Consider the following 21,090-nt stretch of genomic DNA (forward strand, 5'->3'; position numbering starts at 1 on the left):
ATTATAAAGAACAAAATAAGAATAAAATTAGCGTGATAAAAATTTGGATGGTGAGAGTTATGATGCTACAAAACAATAAAAAACCAAAGAATTTTGGATATTTGGATGTTTTTGAGCTGCCGAAACCACGCCTCGTGAACAAAGGAATTAACCTTAATTTAACTTTGCATATTCATAAATCTCATGCATGATGCATCAATTCCTTGAAAATTAAGAATTTTTTGCTGGTTTTTGTCCACTTCTTCCCCTTAATCCTGGTGGTTCCATCAAGACAGGGAGAAGGTGGAAGAATATTTGTATTTTCTGATAAGGAGGTTGTAATTTTTTTGGGTTTTGTGTCTTTTTTATCTCTGTGTGAAGAGTTTTTTGATTATCTTATCCATTTTCTCGAGCTACTAAAAAAAATTATCTTGCATCTCGCAGTTTCTATTTTAACATTACGTCAAATAGAAACTAAAATTATATTTAACCTAACCTAAATGACCTAAAATTGTATTGAACACGCGACTTAAAAAGGGATTAATACAGTATATTACAAATGGTGAAATAATTGATGAAATAAGTAGAATAAATAATAATAAAATTAAGAAATAATAATAAAATGCTAAATAAATAATAATAATTAATAATAAGATAATAAATGATGATAAAGTAATAATAAACAATAATAAAACAAGAAATAATAATAAATAATAGTAAAATAAGAAATGATAATAAAGTAATAATAAACAATAATAAAACAAGAAATAATGATAAGTAATAGTAAAATAAGAAATGATAATAAATAATAAACAATAATAAAACAAGAAATAATAATAAACACTAATAAACTGATAAATAAAGAGTAAATAAAATAATTAATACAGTAACACAAAATGACAAATCAGTATTCAATTTAATATTTGAGAAGACCCAGGCATAAAAAAGACACATTTTTTTACACACCAGGCATGGTTTAAAAAATAATAAGCTAAAAATGTAATTTTTTTATTTCTTTACATCACCAGCAAAAACGCTCAAACGACAAAGAAAAAACCTAAAATATTGATTTTAATTGCTATTTTTTTTTTCCTTTTAATTATTATGAATAAAATTTTCTTCGTACCTCCACGCCCCTCTGGGATGAGCTTCCCAAATCCCGCCTTTCCTGATTTCCACTTTTCCCCGAGGCGGCTTGAAGAAAACTCCCGAGGAGAAAAAGAGAAAAGCGCCGAGAAGTTGAATGAACGTCCCACGGAACCTTCCCGGGTGGGAGCGGCTGAAGATCGGGGCGCCCGCGCGCCCCAGCGCCGCTCGTGCTCCAAATCCTGGATTTTGGGTTTTCAGCCCGGGAGAGGCACGAACCCCCACCGGAAAATTCCTTAATTCCTGGGATAAAGGAACAGAATGAATTCGGGGAGATCTGCCCCGAGATGCAGCGGCGGCGGCAGGGCCGTTCGTGGATGAGACTGAGAAGGTCCTGCTCTTTTTGGGGTGTAAAATGGATGGATGAACCCAAAACCAGAAGGATCCTGCTCTTTTTGGGGTGTAAAATGGATGGATGAACCCAAAATGAGCAGGATCCTGCTCCTTTTGGGGCGTAAAATGGATGGATGAACCCAAAATGAGCAGGATTGTGCTCCTTTTGGGGCGTAAAATGGATGGATGAACCCAAAACCAGAAGGATCCTGCTCCTTTTGGGGTGTAAAATGGATGGATGAACCCAAAACCAGCAGGATCCTGCTCCTTTTGAGAGCCCATCCCAAAATGATCAACCCAAAATGGACCAACCCAAAATGACCGATCCCAAAAGGAGCAGGATCCTGCTCCTTTTGGGGTGTAAAATAGATGGATGAACCCAAAATGAGCAGGATCCTGGTCCTTTTGGGGTGTAAAATGGATGGATCAACCCAAAATGAGCAGGATCCTGCTCCTTTGGGAGCCCAGCCCAAAATTACAAACCCAAAATGAGCTGGATCCTGCTACGATGGGAGCCCAACCCAAAATGACCAAACCCAAAATGGACCAACCCTAAATGACTGACCCCAAAATGAGAAGGATCCTGCTCATTTTGGGGCATAAAATTGATGGATGAACCCAAAATGAGCAGGATCCTGCTTCTTTGGGAACCCAACCCAAAATGACCAAGAGGATCCTGCACCTTTGGGAGCCCAAACCAGATGGATGAACCCAAAATGAGCAGGATCTTGCTCCTTTTGAGGCATAACCCTGATGGATCAACCCAAGATGACCAACCCAAAATGATCCAAATGGACCAGGATCCTGCTCCTTTGGGAGGCCAAAATAAATGGAGCAACTCCAAAATGAGCAGGGTCCTGCTCCTTTGGGAGCCCAGCCCAAAATGGACCAACCCAAAATGACAAATCCCAAAATGAGCAGGATCCTGCTCCTTTGGAAGCCCAACTCAAAGTGACCAAGATCCTGCTCCTTTTGGAGCCCAAAGTAAATGGATTGGCCCAAAATGAGCAGGATCCTGCACCTTTTGGAGCCCAACCTAAAATGACCAACCCAAAATGGAGCAACCCAAAATGACTGACCCAAAATGACCAAGATCCTGCACCTTTGGGAGCCAAAACCAAAATTACAAACCTAAAATGACCAAGATCCTGCTCTTTTTGGAGCCCATCCCAAATGGACCAGGAGGATCCCGCTCCTTTTGGGAGCCCAAGCCAGATGGACCAAACCAAAATGAGCAGGATCCTGCTCCTTTGGGAGCCCAACCCTGATGGATCCACCCAAAATGAGCGGGATCCTGCTCCTTTGGGAGCCCAACCCTGATGGATCAAACCAAAATGGACCAACCCGAAATGACCGATCCCAAAATGAGCAGGATCCTGCTCCTTTTGGATGCCCAAACCCATTTCCCCTCCCTGGAGCGGGCTGAAGCCACCAGAGGTGTCTTGTCCTGCTCGTTGAGGATTGGAAAAGCCACTTGGGACCCCTCAGGCCTGAGGGACTGCTCACAGCAGGGAAACACCCACAAATCCAGGGAAAAACCAGCTCGAGGTGCTTGGAACCTCATTCCCCAGGCCAGGGCTCCTCTGGCTTAGGCTGGAGCCAAGCTGAGGAGCGCGGCTGATCCCTGGGTGAAGATCTGGGCCGTCCTGCCAGCTCCGAGAGGGCAGCTTTGGAGATCTGCAGGGCAAAAGGGAGATTGGAGCCGAGCCCGGGCTCGGCAGCGCCCGGGGGCTCCGAGGGAAGCGCCAACGCTGGCGGTGTCACGGCTGTTGTCACTTTGTCAGCCTGCTGCAATCTGCTTTTCTGCTATCTTTGCCTGTTTATAATTAGCCCGCTGGGTTTGCCGCTCTCCCGGTTTTCTTATCTGGCTCCTGACAGTTTTGGAGATGGCTCCATCTTCAATCTCTCCTGGGCTTTAAGGAACTCTTCCCCAGCTCCCTTTGAAGCTCAGCACTGCGACAGGCTCGGCGCTCCCAGAGAAAGGGACAATTATGTGGCAGCAAACATTTAATTATCAAATGGATTTGGGCGCTTCTCGCAGTGCCTGAGGAGATCCTTCAAATATCAGATGTGAGGAGCCTTTGAAGGCTCACCCCAACGAGCTGATGGGAGCACTGAGGCGGTGAATGAGGCTGGGAGAGGCTTCGCACCTGCAGGGAGCAGCTTCCAGGTCACCGCACACCCGGCTCGGGGCACGGGGGACCTGCTCCTGCCTGGAGAAGGTTCCACCGATGGCACCGACCAGGATCCTGCTCCTTTTGGAGAGCAAAGTAATGGAGTGAGCCAAAATGAGCAGGGTCCTGCTCCTTTGGGAGCCCAAACTAATAGGATAGAGCCAAAATGAGCAGGATCCTGCACCTTTGGGAGCCCAACCCAAAATGACTGACCCCAAAATGACCAAGCCAAAATGACCGACCCCAAAATGAGCAGGATCCTGATCCTTTGGGAGCCCAAACTAAATGGAACAACCCCAAAATGACCGACCCCAAATGAGCAGGGTCCTGATCCTTTCGGAGCCTAACCCAAAATGGACCAGGATCCTGATCCTTTGGGAGCCCAAACTAAATGGAACAACCCCAAAATGAGCAGGATCCTGCTCCTTTGGGAGCCCAACCCAAAATGACTGACCTCAAAATGAGCAGGATCCTGCACCTTTGGGAGCCCAACCTAAATGGAACAACCCCAAAATGAGCAGGATCCTGCACCTTTGGGAGCCCAAACTAAATGGAACAACCCCAAAATGAGCAGGATCCTGCTCCTTTGGGAGCCCAACCCAAAATGACTGACCCCAAAATGACCAACCCAAAATGACCAACCCAAAATGACCAACCTCAAAATGAGAAGGATCCTGCTCATTTTGGAGCCCAGCCCAACTTGACCAACCCCAAATGGATCAACCCAAAATGACGGACCCCAAAATGAGCAGGATCCTGCTCCTTTGGAAGCCCAACCCAAAATGACTGATCCCAAAATGACCAACCCAAAATGACCAACCCAAAATTAGTAGGATCTTGCACATTTGGGAGCCCAACCCAAACGGACCAACCCAAAATGACCAACCTGAAGTGACCAACCCAAATGAACCAGGATCCTGCACCTTTGGGAGCCCAACCCAACATGACCAACCCAAAATGGACCAACCCAAAATGACTGACCCCAAATGAGCAGGGTCCTACTCCTTTGGAAGCCCAAGCCAAAATAACTGACCCCAAAATGACCAACCCAAAATGGATGAACCCAAAATGGACCAACCTAAAATGACTGACCTAAAATGAGCAGGATCCTGCACCTTTGGGAGCTCAACCCAAAATGAACAAGATCCTGCTCTTTTGGAGCCCCACCCAAAATGACCAAACCCAAAATGGACCAACCCAAAATGACCAACCCAAAATGAGCAGGATCCTGCACCTTTGGAAGCCTAACCCAAAATGGACCAACCCCAAAATGAGCAGGATCCTGCTCCTTTTGGAGCCCAAACTAAATGGAGCAACCCCAAAATGAGCAGGATCCTGAACCTTGTGGAACCCAAGCCAGAATTACCAACCCCAAATGACCAAGATTCTGCTCCTTTTGGAGCCCAACCCAAAATGGACCAACCCAAAATGACCAACCCCAAAACGAGCAGGATCCTGCTCCTTTTGGAGCCCAAAGTAAATGGATTTACCCAAAATGAGCAGGATCCTGATCCTTTGGGAGCCCAAACTAAATGGACCAACCCCAAAATGAGCAGGATCCTGAACCTTTTGGAACCTCACCCAGAATGACCAACCCAAAATGGACCAACCCAAAATGACCGACCCAAAAACGAGCAGGATCCTGAACCTTTTGGAACCTCACCCAGAATGACCAACCCAAAATGGACCAACCCAAAATGACCGACCCAAAAACGGATCCTGCTCCTTTGGGATTCCCAAACCCATTTCCCTCCACTGGAGTGGGCTGAAGCCACCAGGGGTGTCTTGTCCTGCTCACTGGGGAGTGGAAAAAGCATTTGGGACCCCTGGGTCCCTGGGCAGGCTGTGGTGTGCAGGGTGGGTCAAAGCTGGGGGAGAAGGTCTGAGCAATTCCCTGCCATCCCCTGGGAGCTCAGGGATATTTCCCTGGATGCTGAGGGGAGGAATCCCAGCCCCGGGATGGAGAGGAGGATGCCAAAGATCCCCCGTGTGAATTTTAGAGACGAGGCTGCCGGAGCTCCCGGGAAAACTGGCAACAAAACCGGAGTTTTTCCAGGAAAACAGCAGCACGGCCCAGATCCAAAGCAGGAAACAGAGGCACAAAACTCCCTGCAGCTCCGTTTCATCCCAGGATGACCTCGGAGATCTTTTCCTGTGGAGTCTTTGCTCCTTTTTTTGTCCAAGATTAAATACGTGAGGCACCATTTCTCATTTGGACTCAGATATTTATTAGTTCTTATTTAAATTACAGACTTACAAAACGGTGAGTTCTACAGCGCTTCACTCTAAAAAAACTAAAAATGGAGCTTTATTTTTCTCTCTCGGAGGCCTTTTAAGGATAAACTGTTTAATTAAGAAACGACACCTCAATTATTTTTACTTTTGACCTAATAACTAACGACCTGTGGCCCGTCATGCCAGACTTTTTAATCTAATTACACAAAACCACCCAAATCCGTGGAGGAGACGGTGAAGGTGAAGGAGAAGAAGAAGGAGAAGATGAAGAAGAAAGAAAAGAAGGTGAAGAAGAAGGACCAGGCTCCGCCCCAGAACCTCCATCTTGCTTTATATATATTACTATATTCCAAACCCTTAAAATCCAAGTTTTCCACCCTGTGGTCTCACACACATCTAATCAAACTCCACATCCATAATCTCAATTCTATCATTAATTTTGGAAGCTTTCTCCACGGCCTCAGGTCAAATGCAGTGTTCTCCTGGGAGCCAGAGTCTGCCAGCACAGAAAATCTGAAATTCTCAGTAACCAGGGCTCCAACATTTTTCAACCTAAAAAAATTAAAAATTCCATGTTTTTGTCTGGGACATCCCAGCACCACCTCGTCCCTGTCCCTGCCCAGGCAACACCCAGCCCCTGAGCCTGCAATTCCAGCAGGAATCATCCTGGGATTTTCACCAAGCACCAGGCAGGAATTTTTGCCAACAAAAAAAGAGCTTTTCCTGCTCTCCACTGCCAGTTCCCTCCTCAGCTCTGCCGCTCCAGACTCCCCAGCCCTGACCATCTGCACCAGGGCCAGGCCAGCTCTGGAAAATGGAAAAAAAAAAAAATTGATTAAAGCAGGCTGTTAGAGGCACTTCCTAACGCAATTTCCCAAACATTTCGTGGTTCAGCTGGGAATTTCTGCTCTCGTCTTGCAGGGAACAGCACATCCCCAAGACAGAGGGACACAAATCCACGCTGGCACCCCGAGTCTCATCCTTCAGGAGCTCCACGTCCCTCCCTGCATTTCCTTTCCCCCCATTCTTGGGGTGGGGATGGGTTTTTGGTGCTCCAGCCCAATCCTGTGGTCTCCTGGCTGCTGCTGAAGCTGGAACGCCAGCTCTGCCCAGCTGTCCTCCTCCTGCATCCTTCCACCATCAAATCCTGCCCTGGGTGTCCTCTGTGCCACCTCCCCGGGGCCACCCTGCTGCTCTGCTCCGTGCGTGCCAAAGCTGAGGTCTCCTCCAAAGCTCCTGAGCATTGCAAGGTTGAGCCACGTCCAGGTCTGGTGGCATTTGAAGGCGCAGAGAAAGTTTGGGTTGGTTTTGGGGGTTTTTTTTTTTTTGGTTAAATGTCAATTTGGGCTTTACAAACGCTCACCTCCCTCCTGATGGAGCAGCGGGGCCACCAAAATGGGGAAGGGTCTGGAAGGGGAAGGTTTGGAGTGGATGAAGGCACTCGGTTTGTTCAGCTGGAGAAGACACCGAGGGGAAACTCAGCTTCTCCTGAGGGTCAGCTCCGCTCTATGACCAGGACAGGATTTAGGGAATGGCTGGAGCTGTGCCAAGGGCGGGTTTGGGTTGGATTTTAGGGATTTTCATCCTTCCCCCAGAGGGTGGTGGCACTGACCAGGGAATGCTCACAGCTCCAAAGCTGCCAGAGCTCCAGGAGAGCTTGGACTCCACTCCCAGCTTGGGGTGGGGTTGTTGGGGTGTCTGTGCAGGGCCTGGGGTCGGACTCGATGATCCTCGTGGGTCCTTCCAGCTCAGAAAATTCTGTGATCTCAACGCTTGGTCTCCCCTTCGAATTTCAAAACCTTCCCAGACAATTCCTCCCCACCACCTCCTAGGAAAGCACCCAAACGCAAGCTTGGCCTTGCAGGGGAATCTGATTTTTCCATCTGATTTTTCCATCTGATTTTTCCATCTGATTTTTCCATCCGATTTTTCAATCTGATTTTTCCATCTGATTTTTCCATCTGATTTTTCAACCTGATTTTTCCATCTGATTTTTCCATCCGATTTTTCAACCTGAACCGAACTCGTCTGAGGCTCCAAGGCCAAAAGGGGCTCCTGCCGCTGCGGTTCCTCCCCCGTCCTCTTCCTGCCGCTTCAGAGATCCAAAGATCCCTTGGAGACGGAGCACGGGAGCCTTGCTGGTGGCCGGAGCGAGGCATTAATTCCACTTACAGGATGAAATTGGCAGCGGAGCAACTGAATTTTCCGTCCAGCTCTAAAGTGCTCTCAAAGCGATCTCGTTTATCACGGCGGCGGCGGCCGTTCAAAGGCTGTCCCAGCTCCCTGCCTCTGCCGCGGCCTGAGGAGATGACTTCAGCAGCAGATGGGTCCAAGTTCTTCAGCCGGGTCCTCGCCAGACCTCGGCTCTGGCAGATCTCAGCCTGGGTTTGGTGCTTCAAACCTCCACAGGATGAGGAACGGCCTCGGGTCGGACATCGGGAGGAATTTCGCCATGGGAAGGGTGGTCAGGCCTTGGAAGGGGTTTGGGGTGCCCAGACTCCCCAGACCACCTGGAGGTGCCCAAGGAAGGTGTGGAGGTGGCACTGGGCTGGTGACAAGTCCATCCTGGACTCGATGGTGGCGCAGAGCTTTTCCAGCCTCAGCGATTCCGTCGTTCCGTGATCCTTGGAGTCCAGGATCTGCTCAGAGCTGTTCCGAGCGTTCCTGAGGGATGCTCTGGATTCCGGGAGCTCCTGTGGAGCTGGCACGGAGCTGAAGAGAAGAGCTCCTGAACTGCCCGTGACGGCTTAACCTCGTGATGACACCCAGGAGATCCCAACATCCAGGAGACCTCGTGATGACATCCAGGAGATCCCAACATCCAGGAGATTTCAACATCCAGGAGACCACAACACCCAGGAGACGTCTTCACAATAATAACAATATTAATCCAGGAGACCTTATCACAACATCCAGGAGACCTCATGACGACATCCAGGAGATCACAATATCCAGGAGATCTCAACATCCAGGAGATCTCAATATCCAGGAGATCTCAACATCCAGGAGATCTCAATATCCAGGAGATCACAACACTCAGGAGACCACAACACCCAGGAGATCTCTTCACAAAAATAATAATATTAATCCAGGAGACCTTATCACAACATCCAGGAGACCCCATGACGACATCCAGGAGATCTCAACATCCAGGAGATCTCATCCCAACATCTAGGAGATCCCAACATCCAGGAGATCCCAACATCCAGGAGACCTCAACATCCAGGAGACCACAATATCTAGGAGATCACAACATCCAGGAGATCTCAACATCCAGGAGATCTCATCCCAACATCCAGGAGATGTCTTTATCTGTCACAGGTGGAGCAGCTCTCTGCTGTTCATGGGGCAGTTTTTTCTTTATCTCTCCCACAACCCATCCTCCCTCCAGGAGATCTCTTCTGTTCATGGGTCATTAATTATTAATTAGCTTCTGTTTATGGGCCATTAATTATTAATTAGCTTCTGTTAATAGACTGAGTGTCCCTGCATGGCTGATGAAATTCCACCACCCCATGGGGAGATGCTCTGCCCAGGGGGAGGAGCCAAACATTCCTACTTGGATATAATCTGGGATTTTGGGACACCAGAACAGCTTTTCCCACTGCATTCCCAGAGGAGCCCAGGCCCATGTCCACCAGCCCTGGAGCTTCAGAGGAAAATCCACCTTTCTCCAGGATCCCTGCTTCAATAAAATCACATTTAGCACTCAAAAAACACCACAGCCACCATTTAATGGCACTGCTGCACCACCCTGACCCACAGGTGTCAGGGCAGATTCTGACTCTGTCAGTGGGGTTTTTTGGTTTTTTTTTAGGTTTTTTGGTTTTTTTTTTTATTTTTTGTTTGTTTTTTGTAGTATTACATTTGTATTTTTACCTTTCCCAGTAAAGAACTGCAATTCCTACTCCCATATCTTCGCCTGCGAGCCTTTCAATTTCTAAATTTTAACAATTCAGAGGGAGGGATTTTCCATTTTCCATTTCAGGCGAGGCTCCTGCCCTCCTCAGCACGCACCTGGCTTTTCAAACCCAGCAGGAGAACTCAGAATTTGGGGAAATCCGTCAAATCCCACGGAAGCTTTTTGGCACTCCAGGCTGTCGACGGCCGGTGGGTTTCCCCATGTTCTGCTGGATTTTTGGAGGACCTTTGCTGCCCCGAAACCTCCTCTGGTGGCTCCGTCCATCCCGGAGAAATGAGGCAGCGGCAGCCTGCCCTGACTGCGCCGGAGTCACGGGACTCGCACGTCGTTAAAGGGTTAAAATTGTTCAAACGTTCAAATTGTTAATTGGGAAAATCGTTCAAATGTTCAAATTGTTCAAGTGTTAAAATGGTTAAAATGTTCAAATTGTTAATTGGGAAAATTGTTGAAATGCTAAAATTGTTCAAACGTTCAAATTGTTAATTGGGAAAATCGTTCAAATGTTCAAATTGTTCAAGTGTTAAAATTGTTAAAACGTTCAGATTGTTAATTGTTAAAATAGTTAAAATGCTAAAATTGTTAAAATGGTTAAAATGTTCAAATCGTTCAAATCCAAAACCCAAAACTCAAACCCAAAACTCAAAATCCAAAACTCAAACCCCAAAACTCAAAACCCAAAACCCAAAACCCAAAACTCAAAACCCAAAACTCAAAAGCCAAAACCCAAAATCCAAAGCTCAAAATCCAAAACTCAAACCCCAAAATCCAAAACCCAAAACTCAAAACCCAAAACTCAAAACCCAACCCCCAAATCCAAAACCCAAACCCCAAACCCCAAAACTCAAAAGCCAAATCCCAAAACTGAAAATCCAAAATTCAAAACCCAAAACCCAAAATCCTCGTTAAATCCGACATTTCTCGTGGCTCGTCTGCAGCAATTATTTCAGAGAGGGATTAATTGGAGGGCTCCGAGATGCTTCGAATGAAGCCCCCAAAGCTGCCAGGGGAGGACATGGGCACAGCTTTTGTCATCCCAAGGTGGATTTTGGGAGAGTTGAAATGAATCCTGCGTGAGCCCCGTTGCTAAATGGAATTTAAAGATGCACAGGAGATGGTTTCCTGATAGATTCCCCTCCTCGTTAAACGTTTGCATCAAGATTTTGCCTGGAAATCCTTAAAAAAATTCTTTCATGGCCGAGCCTTTAGGAAATCTCTGTTCCATTAAAAATTCCTCCGCTCCCGTTCCTTGCTGGGTGCAGGGAGTCAGGGATCTCCCCTTGCTTTGCCTCCGTCAATTTTCCATCCAAATCCCGTTTTTTTGTTTGCTGCTCTGATAAAAATGGTTGGAGTTGGAAGGGAGCTCAGAGGAGATCCAGTTCCAATCCTCTAAAACCCAATTTGGTGCCTTTAAAATCCCCAAATCTTCCCAAACCAAACCAGGTTTTGTTCAAACCCCCCAAACCCAAATTTGTGCTTTTAAAACTCCCAAACCCAGCTTGATACCTGTCAAACCCCCAAATCCATCCCACTGAGCTCCTCCCAAAACCCAACTTTGTGCTTTTAAAACCCCCAAATCCTCCAAAATCCAACTCGGTGCCTTCCAAACCCAACTCGGTGCCTTCCAAACCCCCCAAATTCATCCCCTGGACCCTTCCAAACCCAACTCGGTGCTTTTAAAACCCCCAAATCTCCCCAAACCCAATTTGGTGCCTTTCAAACCCCCAAATCCTCCCAAACCCAACTTGGTGCCTTTCAAACCCCACAAATCCATCCCCTGAATCCTTCCAAGCCCAACTTTGTGCTTTTAAAACCCCCAAATCCTCCCAAACCCAACTCTGTGCTTTTAAAATACCCCAAACCCAACTTGGTGCCTTTCAAACCCCCCAAATCCATCCCCTGAGCTCCTCCCAGAACCCAACTTTGTGCTTTTAAAACCCCCAAACCCTTCCAAACCCAACTTTGTGCTTTCAAACCCCACAAATCCATCCCCTGGATCTTTCCAAGCCCAACTTGGTGCTTTTAAAACCCCCAAATCCTCCCAATCCCAAGTCGGTTCCTTTCAAACCCCTCAAATCCATCCCCTGAATCCTTCCAAGCCCAACTTTGTGCTTTTAAAACCCCCAAATCCTCTAAAACCCAGCTCGATGCCTTTCAAACCCAACTTTGTGCATTCCAAACCCCCCAAATCCATCCCCTGAATCCTTCCAAACCGAACTTTGTGCTTTTAAAACCCCAAAAACCCATCCCCTGAGCTCCTCCCAAACCCAACTTGGTGCCTTTCAAACCCCCAAATCCATCCCCTGAATCCTTCCAAACCCAATTTGGTCCTTTTAAAACCCCCAAACCCTCCCAAACCCAACTTTGTGCCTTTCAAACCCCCCAAATCCAGGCACAGCTCTTCCCAAACCCAACTTTGTGCATTTCAAATCCCCCAAATCCATCCCCTGAATCCTTCCAAGCCCAACTTTGTGCTTTTAAAACCCCCAAATCCTCTAAAACCCAGCTCGATGCCTTTCAAACCCAACTTTGTGCATTTCAAATCCCCCAAATCCATCCCCTGAATCCTTCCAAACCCAATTTGGTGCTTTTAAAACCCCCAAATCCTCCCAAACCCAACTCGGTTCCTTTCAAACCCCCCGAATCCAGGCCCAGCCCTTCCCAAAACCCAACTTTGTGCTTTCAAACCCCCCAAATCCATCCCCTGAATCCTTCCAAACCCAACCCAGTGCCTTTCAAACCCCCCAAATCCAGGCACAGCTCTTCCCAAACCCAACTTTGTGCTTTCAAACCCCCCAAATCCAGCCCCTGAGCTCCTCCCAAGCCCAACCTGGTGCTTTTAAAAGCCAGGGCTGGGAGCTGAGGAATGTGGAGAGCTTTGGAGGAGAAGCAGGAGGATTGCAGCCCTTGGAGGAGCCGGTTGCCACGGAGACGGGCTCGATTAACCCAATCAGGGTCAGGCAACCCTTTGTGTCGGCGCTAATTTAATTAAAAACGAGGAGGATGAGCGGAATCATTCGGCCCTGAGCTCACCTCCAGGCCCGGGCGGGATTCCTGGTGCAAGGTTGAGGGGGAAATTTTGGGATGGGGCCATCCCAAACCCCACAGGCAGCCTGTGAAGATGAAGAAATGGGACAAAAAAAAAAAAAAAAAAAAGAGAGCAGAGGGAAAAGGAAGGAACGGGACAAAAAAAATGGGAGATGCCCCCAGTGCCTCAGGATCTTCTGGGGTGTGGGAGCTCCCAGCCAAGGATGGGTTCCTGCCGGAGCTGATGGGATCGTGGCTTTATCTCATCCCCGAATTTTGAGATGTGGATGAAGCAAAGCTGGCGAGGTAATTCTTCCTGGCTGTCAACCATCGCTCTGGGTTTGCTGGCTGCAGACAGCCCGGCCTGATGAATCCTCCCGTGCCCGCAGCAGCCTTGGAGCGGCTCCAGGAAAAGGTTCCCTGCAAGCAGGCGGGGACGTTTGGCTGGAACGGGCCCCAAATCTGCTCCAAATCCAGCTGGGGGACCCCCAGTGTGGGGTTGTTTCTGCCATCCCCTCCCCTGGATCAGCCTGTCCCAATTCCAGATCTGGAACCCACATTTTGGGGTTATTTCTGCCATCCCCTCCCCTGGATTTTCCTCTCCCAATTCCAGATCTGGAACCCAGATTTTGGGGTTATTTCTGCCCTCCCCTGGATCATCCTGTTCCAAATCCAGATCTGGAACCCACATTTTGGGGTTATTTCTGCCATCCCCATGATCATTCTCTTCCAAATCCAGATCTGGAACCCAAATTTTGGGGTTATTTCTGGCATCCCCTCCCCTGGATTTTCCTCTCCCAATTGCAGATCTGGAACCCCGATTTTTGGGTTATTTCTGCCATTCTCTCTCTTGGATCACCCCATCCTAAATTCAGGAATAAATAACCCCCATTCCAGGGATTATTCCTTGACCATCCTGTCCTAACTCCAGGTGTGGAATCCCCATTTTTGGGTTATTTCTGCCATCTCCTCCCCCGGATCATCCTGTCCCAAATCCAGATCTAGAACCCCCAATTTTGGATTATTTCTGCCATCCCCTCCCTTGGATTTTCCCCCATTTTTGGGTTATTTCTGCCATCCCCTGGATCATCCCATCCTAAATCCAGGTGTGGAATCCCCATTTTTGGGTTATTTCTGCCATCCCCTCCCCTGGATTTTCTTCTCTCAATTCCAGATCTGGAACTCAAATTTTTGGGTTGTTTCTGCCATCCCCTCCCCTGGATTTTCCTCTCCCAAATCCAGGTGTGTAATCCCCACTCCAGGATTATTTCTCATCCACACGTTTTTCGGCAGGAAAAATCCCATTTTCACCCCATTCCTCAAGCACAGGATCTGCTCTGTTACTCCCCCCTGGCTCAGGACTCCTTTCTGTGGCTTTTTCCCCCCTTTTTTAAAACTTTTAAATTTTTTTTTCCTGTTTAAACAAGAAATAAATCTCTTTTCCTTTCCTGAGCCTCGTCCAAATTCATTCACTGGCCCTCTGCCTCTCTCCTGAATGACTCCACGGGAGTCCTTGAGTCTCAGCATTATTATATTTTATTTATACAGCGCAATAAACGTACGTGGCGCTTCCCAACATACATCAAGCAGCAAAGTCCATTTTCTGATGAGTGCAAAATTTGATTTACAAAAAAAAAAATCTGGTTTATAAAATGCAGCAGCCCCCTGGCCCCCAGAGGCTGAGCTGGGCCGGTGTGAAGGATCTTCCTCAGCCCCAAAAGTTGAACCAAGCAGAAGAAATCCCCACCTGGAGAGGAGAATTTCGTTTGGAAATGAAATTTTTGGAGCTGGTCAGGTTCCAGGTTTGGGGAATCTTTATCCCCTGAGTTTGGGAAATTTTTATCCTTTGGATTTGGAGAATCTTTATCCCCTGGGTTTGGGGAATCTTTATCCTCTAGGATAAAAATTTGGGAGCTGCAGGTGAATTTTGGGTTTGGGAAATTTTTATCCTTTGGGTTTGGGGAATCTTTATCCTCTGGATTTGGGGAATTTTTCTCCTCTGGGTTTGGGAATCTTTATCCCCTGGTTTTGGGAAATCTTTATCCTCTGGGATAGAAATTTGGGGAGCTGCACGTGAATTCTCTGGGTCTGGGGACTCTTCATCCTTTGGGTTTGAGGAATTTTTATCCTCTGGATTTGGGGAATTTTTATCCCCTGGTTTTGGGGAATCTTTATCCTCCAGGATAAAAATTTTAGGGAGCTGCAGGTGAATTTTGGGTTCGGGGAATCTTTATCCACTGGGTTTAGGGAATCTTTATCCCCCGAGTTTGGGGAATTTTTATCCCCTGGGATTGGGAAACTTTATCCTCTGGGATTGGGAAATCTTCATCCTCTGAGTTTGGGGAATCTTTATCCTCTGGGATAAAAATTTTGGGGAGCTGCAGGTGAATTTTGGGTTTGGGGAATCTTTATCTACTGGGTTTGGGGAGCTGCAAGTGAATTCTGTGTTTGGGAAATCTTTATCCTCTGGGTTTGGGGAATTTTTATTCTCTGGTTTTGGGGAATCTTTATCCTCTGGGTTTGGGAAATTTTCATCCCCCGAGTTTGGGCAGCTGCAGGTAAATTCTGGGTTTGGGGAATTTTTATCCCCTGAGTTTGGGGAATTTTCATCCCCTGGGTTTGGGGAATTTTCATCCTCCAAGTTTGGGGAGCTGCAGGTAAATTCTGGGTTTGGGGAATCTTTATCCTCTGGGTTTGGGGAATTTTTATCCCCTGAGTTTGGGGAATTTTTATCCCCTGAGAGAAGGGATTTGAGGAGGGGAAGAAGGGATTGTGCAGAGTCACTTGTGGCCAGAGGAGTGAGAGAAGAGGCTGCAGGCACCGAGGGCAGGGCGGGAGGAGGGAGAGTGTGAGGAATAAAATCAGGAACAAAGTGGGGCTGGGAAGGAGGGAGAGGCGGGGGAAAGGTGTTTTTAACACTTGGGTTTAATTCTCATTACCTGCCTCTGCTCTCACTGGTAATAAATTCAATTAACTCAATTAATTTCCCAACTCGAGGCGGTTTTGCCCGTGGTGGGAGTTGATCTCCCTGCGTTGTTCTGAGCTCAGGAGTTTTTTTTTTTGTATTTCCCCTCCTCTGTCCAGGTGAGGGGAAAAGTGATGGAGCAGCTTTGGTGGGGGGCAGCTCTGGCCAATGATCCTCACAAACAGAATCCTTTTGGAAAAAACCACTCCAAGAACATCTTGCCATGAAAGCAAATAGAAAGAACCAGCTGCCAGCATCTCCGGGGTTTTCCCCAAGTGCCTCCTGTGGGCACGGCCGGACTGATCCGAGCAAACAAAGGCGGGATGAGAAAACCCAACGAGATCCGGAGCCTGGAGGGGCTTGGGAGGAGCTTCCTCCAAAGCCTTCTCCTCCTGGAGCTGGGAAATGTCTCCCCAGGGCTTCGGGGGAGCCAACACCGACCTGACCCCACAGGGGATGCCTGCGGTGGCGTTCCTGGGGTTGTGGCCTCCTGTGTCCTCCTGGTTGTCCCCAGGACTCAGTGATGGCAGTCCTGACATCCCCAGAGCCAGTGGTGGCATTCCTGGGGTTGTGTCCTGGCTGTCCCCAGGGCCAGAAGTCAGTGGTGGCATTCCTGGCATCCCCAGGACTCAGTGGTGGCATTCCTGGGGTCCCCAGGAGCCAGTGGTGGTGTTCCTGTTGTCCCCAGGACTCAGTGGTGGCATTCCTGGGGTCATGTCCTCCTGGCCAGTGGTGGAACTCCAGGGGTTGTGTCCTCCTGTGTCCTCCTGGTTGTCCCCAGAGCCAGTGGTGGCATTCCTGGGGTTCCCAGGACTTGATGGTGGCATTCCCGGGGTTGTGTCCTCCTGGCTGTCCCCAGGAATCAGTGGTGGCATTCCCGGGGTTGTGTCCTGGCTGTCCCCAGAAGTCAGTGGTGGCATTCCTAAGCATCTCCCTGGAGGCTCTGAAAGGCCCAGAAATCCCCAGGGAAGCGGCGGGAGATGTTTCCACCATCCCTGTGAGCTCCTCGGTGCCCAGACTCTCCTTTTAACCTCTCTCCCACCTCGTGCTGCCTCTCCGACGCGCTCAGCCCTGTTTGTTTCTGCACCTCGGCTGATTTTCCTCTTGAAAACCAAAAAAAAAATAAAAGAAAAGCCCTTCATTAGCCCCACGCTGGGTTGGAGTGTTCGCTCCTGGCTGGTGGCGCTCCTCAGCCCTGGATTCCCTGCTCCACGCCGAGCCGAGCGCGGGGCTGCTCCTGCAGCTTGAATTCCCAAATTCCGCCAGAAATTTTGAGCCCGGATTTTTAGGATCGGGCCTCGCCGCTGCTCTCCTTGCTCCGAGGAGTGTGAGGGACCACGGAGCTTTGTGGCACCCTGCTGCCGTGGCGGCGGCTCCTGGCCCCGATTCCGTCGGGGAATCCCAATTCCATCTGGGTTTTTGTTCTGGCTGCAGCTGCCAGCCAGATGTTTTGGTGTTCACTCCATCCCTGCACCTCCTTTCCTCTCAAGCCCAGTTTGAACCGTGCCAGGCTGGATTTGGAGCTGGTTCTTGATTCCTGAATTCTCAGCTGAGCTGATTTTACGGAATTTTACTCCACCCTTACTCCTCCTTTCCTCTCAAGCCCACTTTGAACCGTGCCAGGCTGGATTTGGAGCTGGTTCCGACTCCTGAATTCTCAGCTGAGCTGATTTTACAGAATTTTACTCCACTCTTGCACCTTTTTTTCCTCTCAAGCCTGCTTTGAACCGTGCCAGGCTGGATTTGGAGCTGGTTCTTGATTCCTGAGCTCTCAGCTCAGTTGATTTTACGGAATTTTACTCCACCCTTACTCCTCCTTTCCTCTCAAGCCCACTTTGAACCGTGCCAGGCTGTGCCAGGCTGGATTTGGAGCTGGTTCTAGAGCACGGAGCTCTCATGGAACTCCTGAATTCTCAGCTGAGCTGATTTTACAGAATTTTACTCCACCCTTGCTCCTTTGGGGTTTCTCATTTGGGGTTTCTCTAAACCCTTCTTCTCTAAACTCTCATATGGACTTTAGATTTACACATTAAAATGGTATCGTTTACAGAATATATAATATGTAATAGGGAATATAATATATAATATGTTATATATATTTCTATTATATATATTATATATATTTATCATATATATTATTTGCCTTATATATAATAATATAATATAATATAATATAATATAATATAATATAATATAATATAATATAATATATATTACAATATACAATATATATGATATAATGATATTACATATCGCATATTACATGATATTATATATTACAATATATAATATATAATGATATTATATAATATATAAGATATAACAAGTAATACAGTATATATTATATTATATTATATTATATTATATTATATTATATTATATTATATTATATTATATTATATTATATTATATTATATTATATTATATTATATTATATTATATTATATTATATTAATTACCTGGGAGGGTTTGGAGGGTCTGGAGCGAGGAGGTGACACAGGTGTCACCCTGAGACACAGCTCGGGAAACGGGAGCCGAGCAGCTCCGTCCTCCCGGTTCCCTCTCCCGGTTCCCTCTCCCGGTTCCCTCTCCGGTTCCCTCTCCCGGTTCCTCCCGGTTCCTCCCGTTACCGGCGGCCCCGGGACGCCTCCGGCCGAGCGGCTTCGTGCCAGCGGCTCCCCCGGCAGAGGCTCCGGGGCTGAATCACAGCGATGTGCTGCGGCGGCAGCTGCTGCACGCTGAACTCCCCCTCCTCTTCCTCCTCTCCCTCCTCTCCCTCCTCTTCCTCCTCCCCCTCCTCTTCCTCCTCTTCCTCCTCTTCCTCCCTCCCCGAGTGATGCCGAGTGGGCGCTGCACCCGCGCGGGTCGGGGACAGCCGGAGGAGGCAGGGAAAGGGTTAAAGGGAGCCCCCCAGCACCCCGGGGTGTGACAGCGACAGGGACAGCCCGAGGGGGCTCCGAGCTCTGGCACAGCCCGCAAGGAGCACGGGCATCCCCAAAAAAACCCAGGAGAGCCAGCGGCACCCGAATCCCACCTTTTCCAGAGGAAACGGCTCCCAGTGCTGCGTGCGGGGCCAGGAGACAGCCACAGCCCCCAAAACTGTCCCGGACCTTCCATCCCATCGATCCCATCCCATCCCTTCGATCCCATCCCATTGATCTCATCCCATCCCATCGATCCCATCCCATCCCATCGATCCCATCCCATCCCTTCAATCCCATCCCATCGATCCCATCCCATCCCATTGATCTCATCTTGTCCCATCGATCCCATCTCATCCCATCAATCCCATTTCATCCCATCAATCCCATCCCATCCCTTCGATCCCGTCCCATTGATCCCATCTCATCCCATCGAACCCATCTCATCAATCCCATCTCATCGATCCCATCCTATCCCATCAATCCCATTTCATCCCATCAATCCCATCCCATTGATCCCATCTCATCCCATCGATCCCATCCCATTGATCCCATCCCATCCCATCGATCCCGTCCCATCGATCCCATCTCATCCCATCGATCCCATTGATCCCATCCCATCCCATCCCATCGATCCCCTCCCATTGATCCCATCCCATCCCATGGATCCTGTCCCATCGATCCCATCCCATCCCATCAATCCCATCGATCCCATCTCATCCCATCAATCCCATTTCATCCCATTGATCCCATTTCATTCCATTGATCCCATCCCATCCCATCGAACCCATCCTATCCCATCCCACTGATCCCATCGATCCCATCTCATCCCATCGACCCCATTGATCCCGTCCTATCGATCCCATCTCATCCCATTGATCCAATCCCATTGATCCCATCAATCCCATCCCATCAATCCCATCCCATCCCCCTGATCCCATCTCATCCCATCCCATTGATCCCATCCCACGGATCCCATCCCATCCCATCCCTGCTCCAGGAGCCGAGCTGCTCCCACATCCCGGGGTGCTTCCCGAGCCCTTCTCCAACCAGACAAGGAATGAAAACCTGGGAAAAGCCTCCTGATCCCAAATCTGACCCCAAATTTCCCCCACCAGGTGATTTTAGTTCCCTCCAGGTCCACGTTTGGACACGAGGGATGGAGCTGGAGGCGGCTCGGGGACGGGCTGGAGCTGTTCCTTCCTTCCCAAGCCCTTCTCCAACCGAACAAGGAGCAAAAACGTGGGAAAAGCCCCCCGTGATGCCTCCTGACCCCAAATTCCCCCCACCAGGTGATTTTAGTCCCCTCCAGGTCCACGTTTGGACACGCGGGCTGGAGCTGGAGGCGGCTCGGGGACGGGCTGGGAGCGGCACCGAGCTGTTCCTGCCTCCCACGGGCGCTTCCCACGGGGATTGTGACTAACGGAGCATCCCTGGCACAGCTCCGGCGCAGGAGCCTCGGAGCAGCTCCTCAGAGGAGCCCGTGAGGGGTGGGTGCCTGCGGGACACGGATTTGTAAAGAGATTTTTGGTTCATCGGAATAAAAGTTTTGCAAGAGCCTCTCGCTTGCCCCGCGGCGGGGGCAGAAAAGGGAATTTTCTGACGGGTGCCAACCTGGGGAAGGGTGAACAGGAGCACAAGGGGTTAATTCTCCTCGGGAAAAGAGCTGGAAATGCCTGGGCTGGCATGAGGCAGAGCCCGGGGGTGATGGTGAGACACGGCTGGGTGAGGGGAGGTGCCAGGGAGGTGCCAGGGCACAGCCAGGACCTTTTGGGGTCGGATTTTTTGGGATCGGATTTTTTGGGATCGGATTTTTTGGGATCGGCACAGAACGGGCTCCAGCTGCGAGGAGGGGCTGGGGGACGGGGTGGGACCAGTGGAGGGACAGGGACGGGCTGGGCCACGCAGGTGACACCGCAGTGAGGGTGACACCGCAGCGAGGGTGACACCGCAGTGAGGGTGACATCGCAGCGAGGGTGACATCGCAGCGAGGGTGACAACCCAGCATAGGTGACATCCCAACATGGGTGACATCGCAGCGAGGGTGACACTCCAATGAGGGTGACATCCCAGCACAGGTGACATCCTCATGAGAGTGACATCCCAGCATAGGTGACATCCCCAGTGAGGGTGACACTGCAGCATAGGTGACATCCCAACATGGGTGACATCGCAGTGAGGGTGACACTCCAATGAGGGTGACATCCCAGCATAGATGACATCCCCAGTGAGGGTGACACTGCAGCATAGGTGACATCCCCGTGAGGGTGACACCCCAGCATAGGTGACATCCTAACATGGGTGACATCGCAGTGAGGGTGACACCCCAGTATAGATGACACGCCGGTGAGGGTGACACCCCAGAATAGGTGACATCCCCGTGAGGGTGAC

At 49.1% G+C, this 21,090-nt stretch overlaps 1 protein-coding gene across 1 annotated transcript; it reads right to left on the reverse strand.

The window, feature by feature from the left end:
* Nucleotides 1-14,331: 14,331 nt before the first annotated feature.
* Nucleotides 14,332-18,923, reverse strand: LOC144247764 (uncharacterized). Its single transcript, XM_085560625.1, has 3 exons — nt 18,238-18,923; nt 16,821-16,881; nt 14,332-16,721 (listed from the first exon to the last, which is right to left on the reverse strand). Exons 1-3 carry the CDS (start codon nt 18,907-18,909, stop codon nt 16,408-16,410), a joined length of 1,047 nt encoding a protein of 348 aa, XP_085416751.1. The 5' UTR covers nt 18,910-18,923; the 3' UTR covers nt 14,332-16,407.
* Nucleotides 18,924-21,090: the final 2,167 nt, after the last annotated feature.

Source organism: Lonchura striata, chromosome 25 (genome assembly GCF_050655825.1).
Source record: "Lonchura striata isolate lonStrDom1 chromosome 25, ASM5065582v1, whole genome shotgun sequence".
NCBI classification, from domain to species: Eukaryota; Metazoa; Chordata; class Aves; order Passeriformes; family Estrildidae; genus Lonchura; species Lonchura striata.

Excerpts from the sequence above, each read along its gene's own strand:
- LOC144247764 (XM_085560625.1), bottom strand. The coding sequence starts at position 18,909 with ATGGGATCGATGGGATGGAAGGTCCGGGACAGTTTTGGGGGCTGTGGC. Across the intron at positions 16,882-18,237 it reads GACCCTCCAAACCCTCCCAG|AGGAAAATCAGCCGAGGTGC; the intron begins GTAATTAATATA and ends TTGGTTTTCAAG. Across the intron at positions 16,722-16,820 it reads CGTCGGAGAGGCAGCACGAG|AGCCTCCAGGGAGATGCTTA; the intron begins GTGGGAGAGAGG and ends TGGGCCTTTCAG.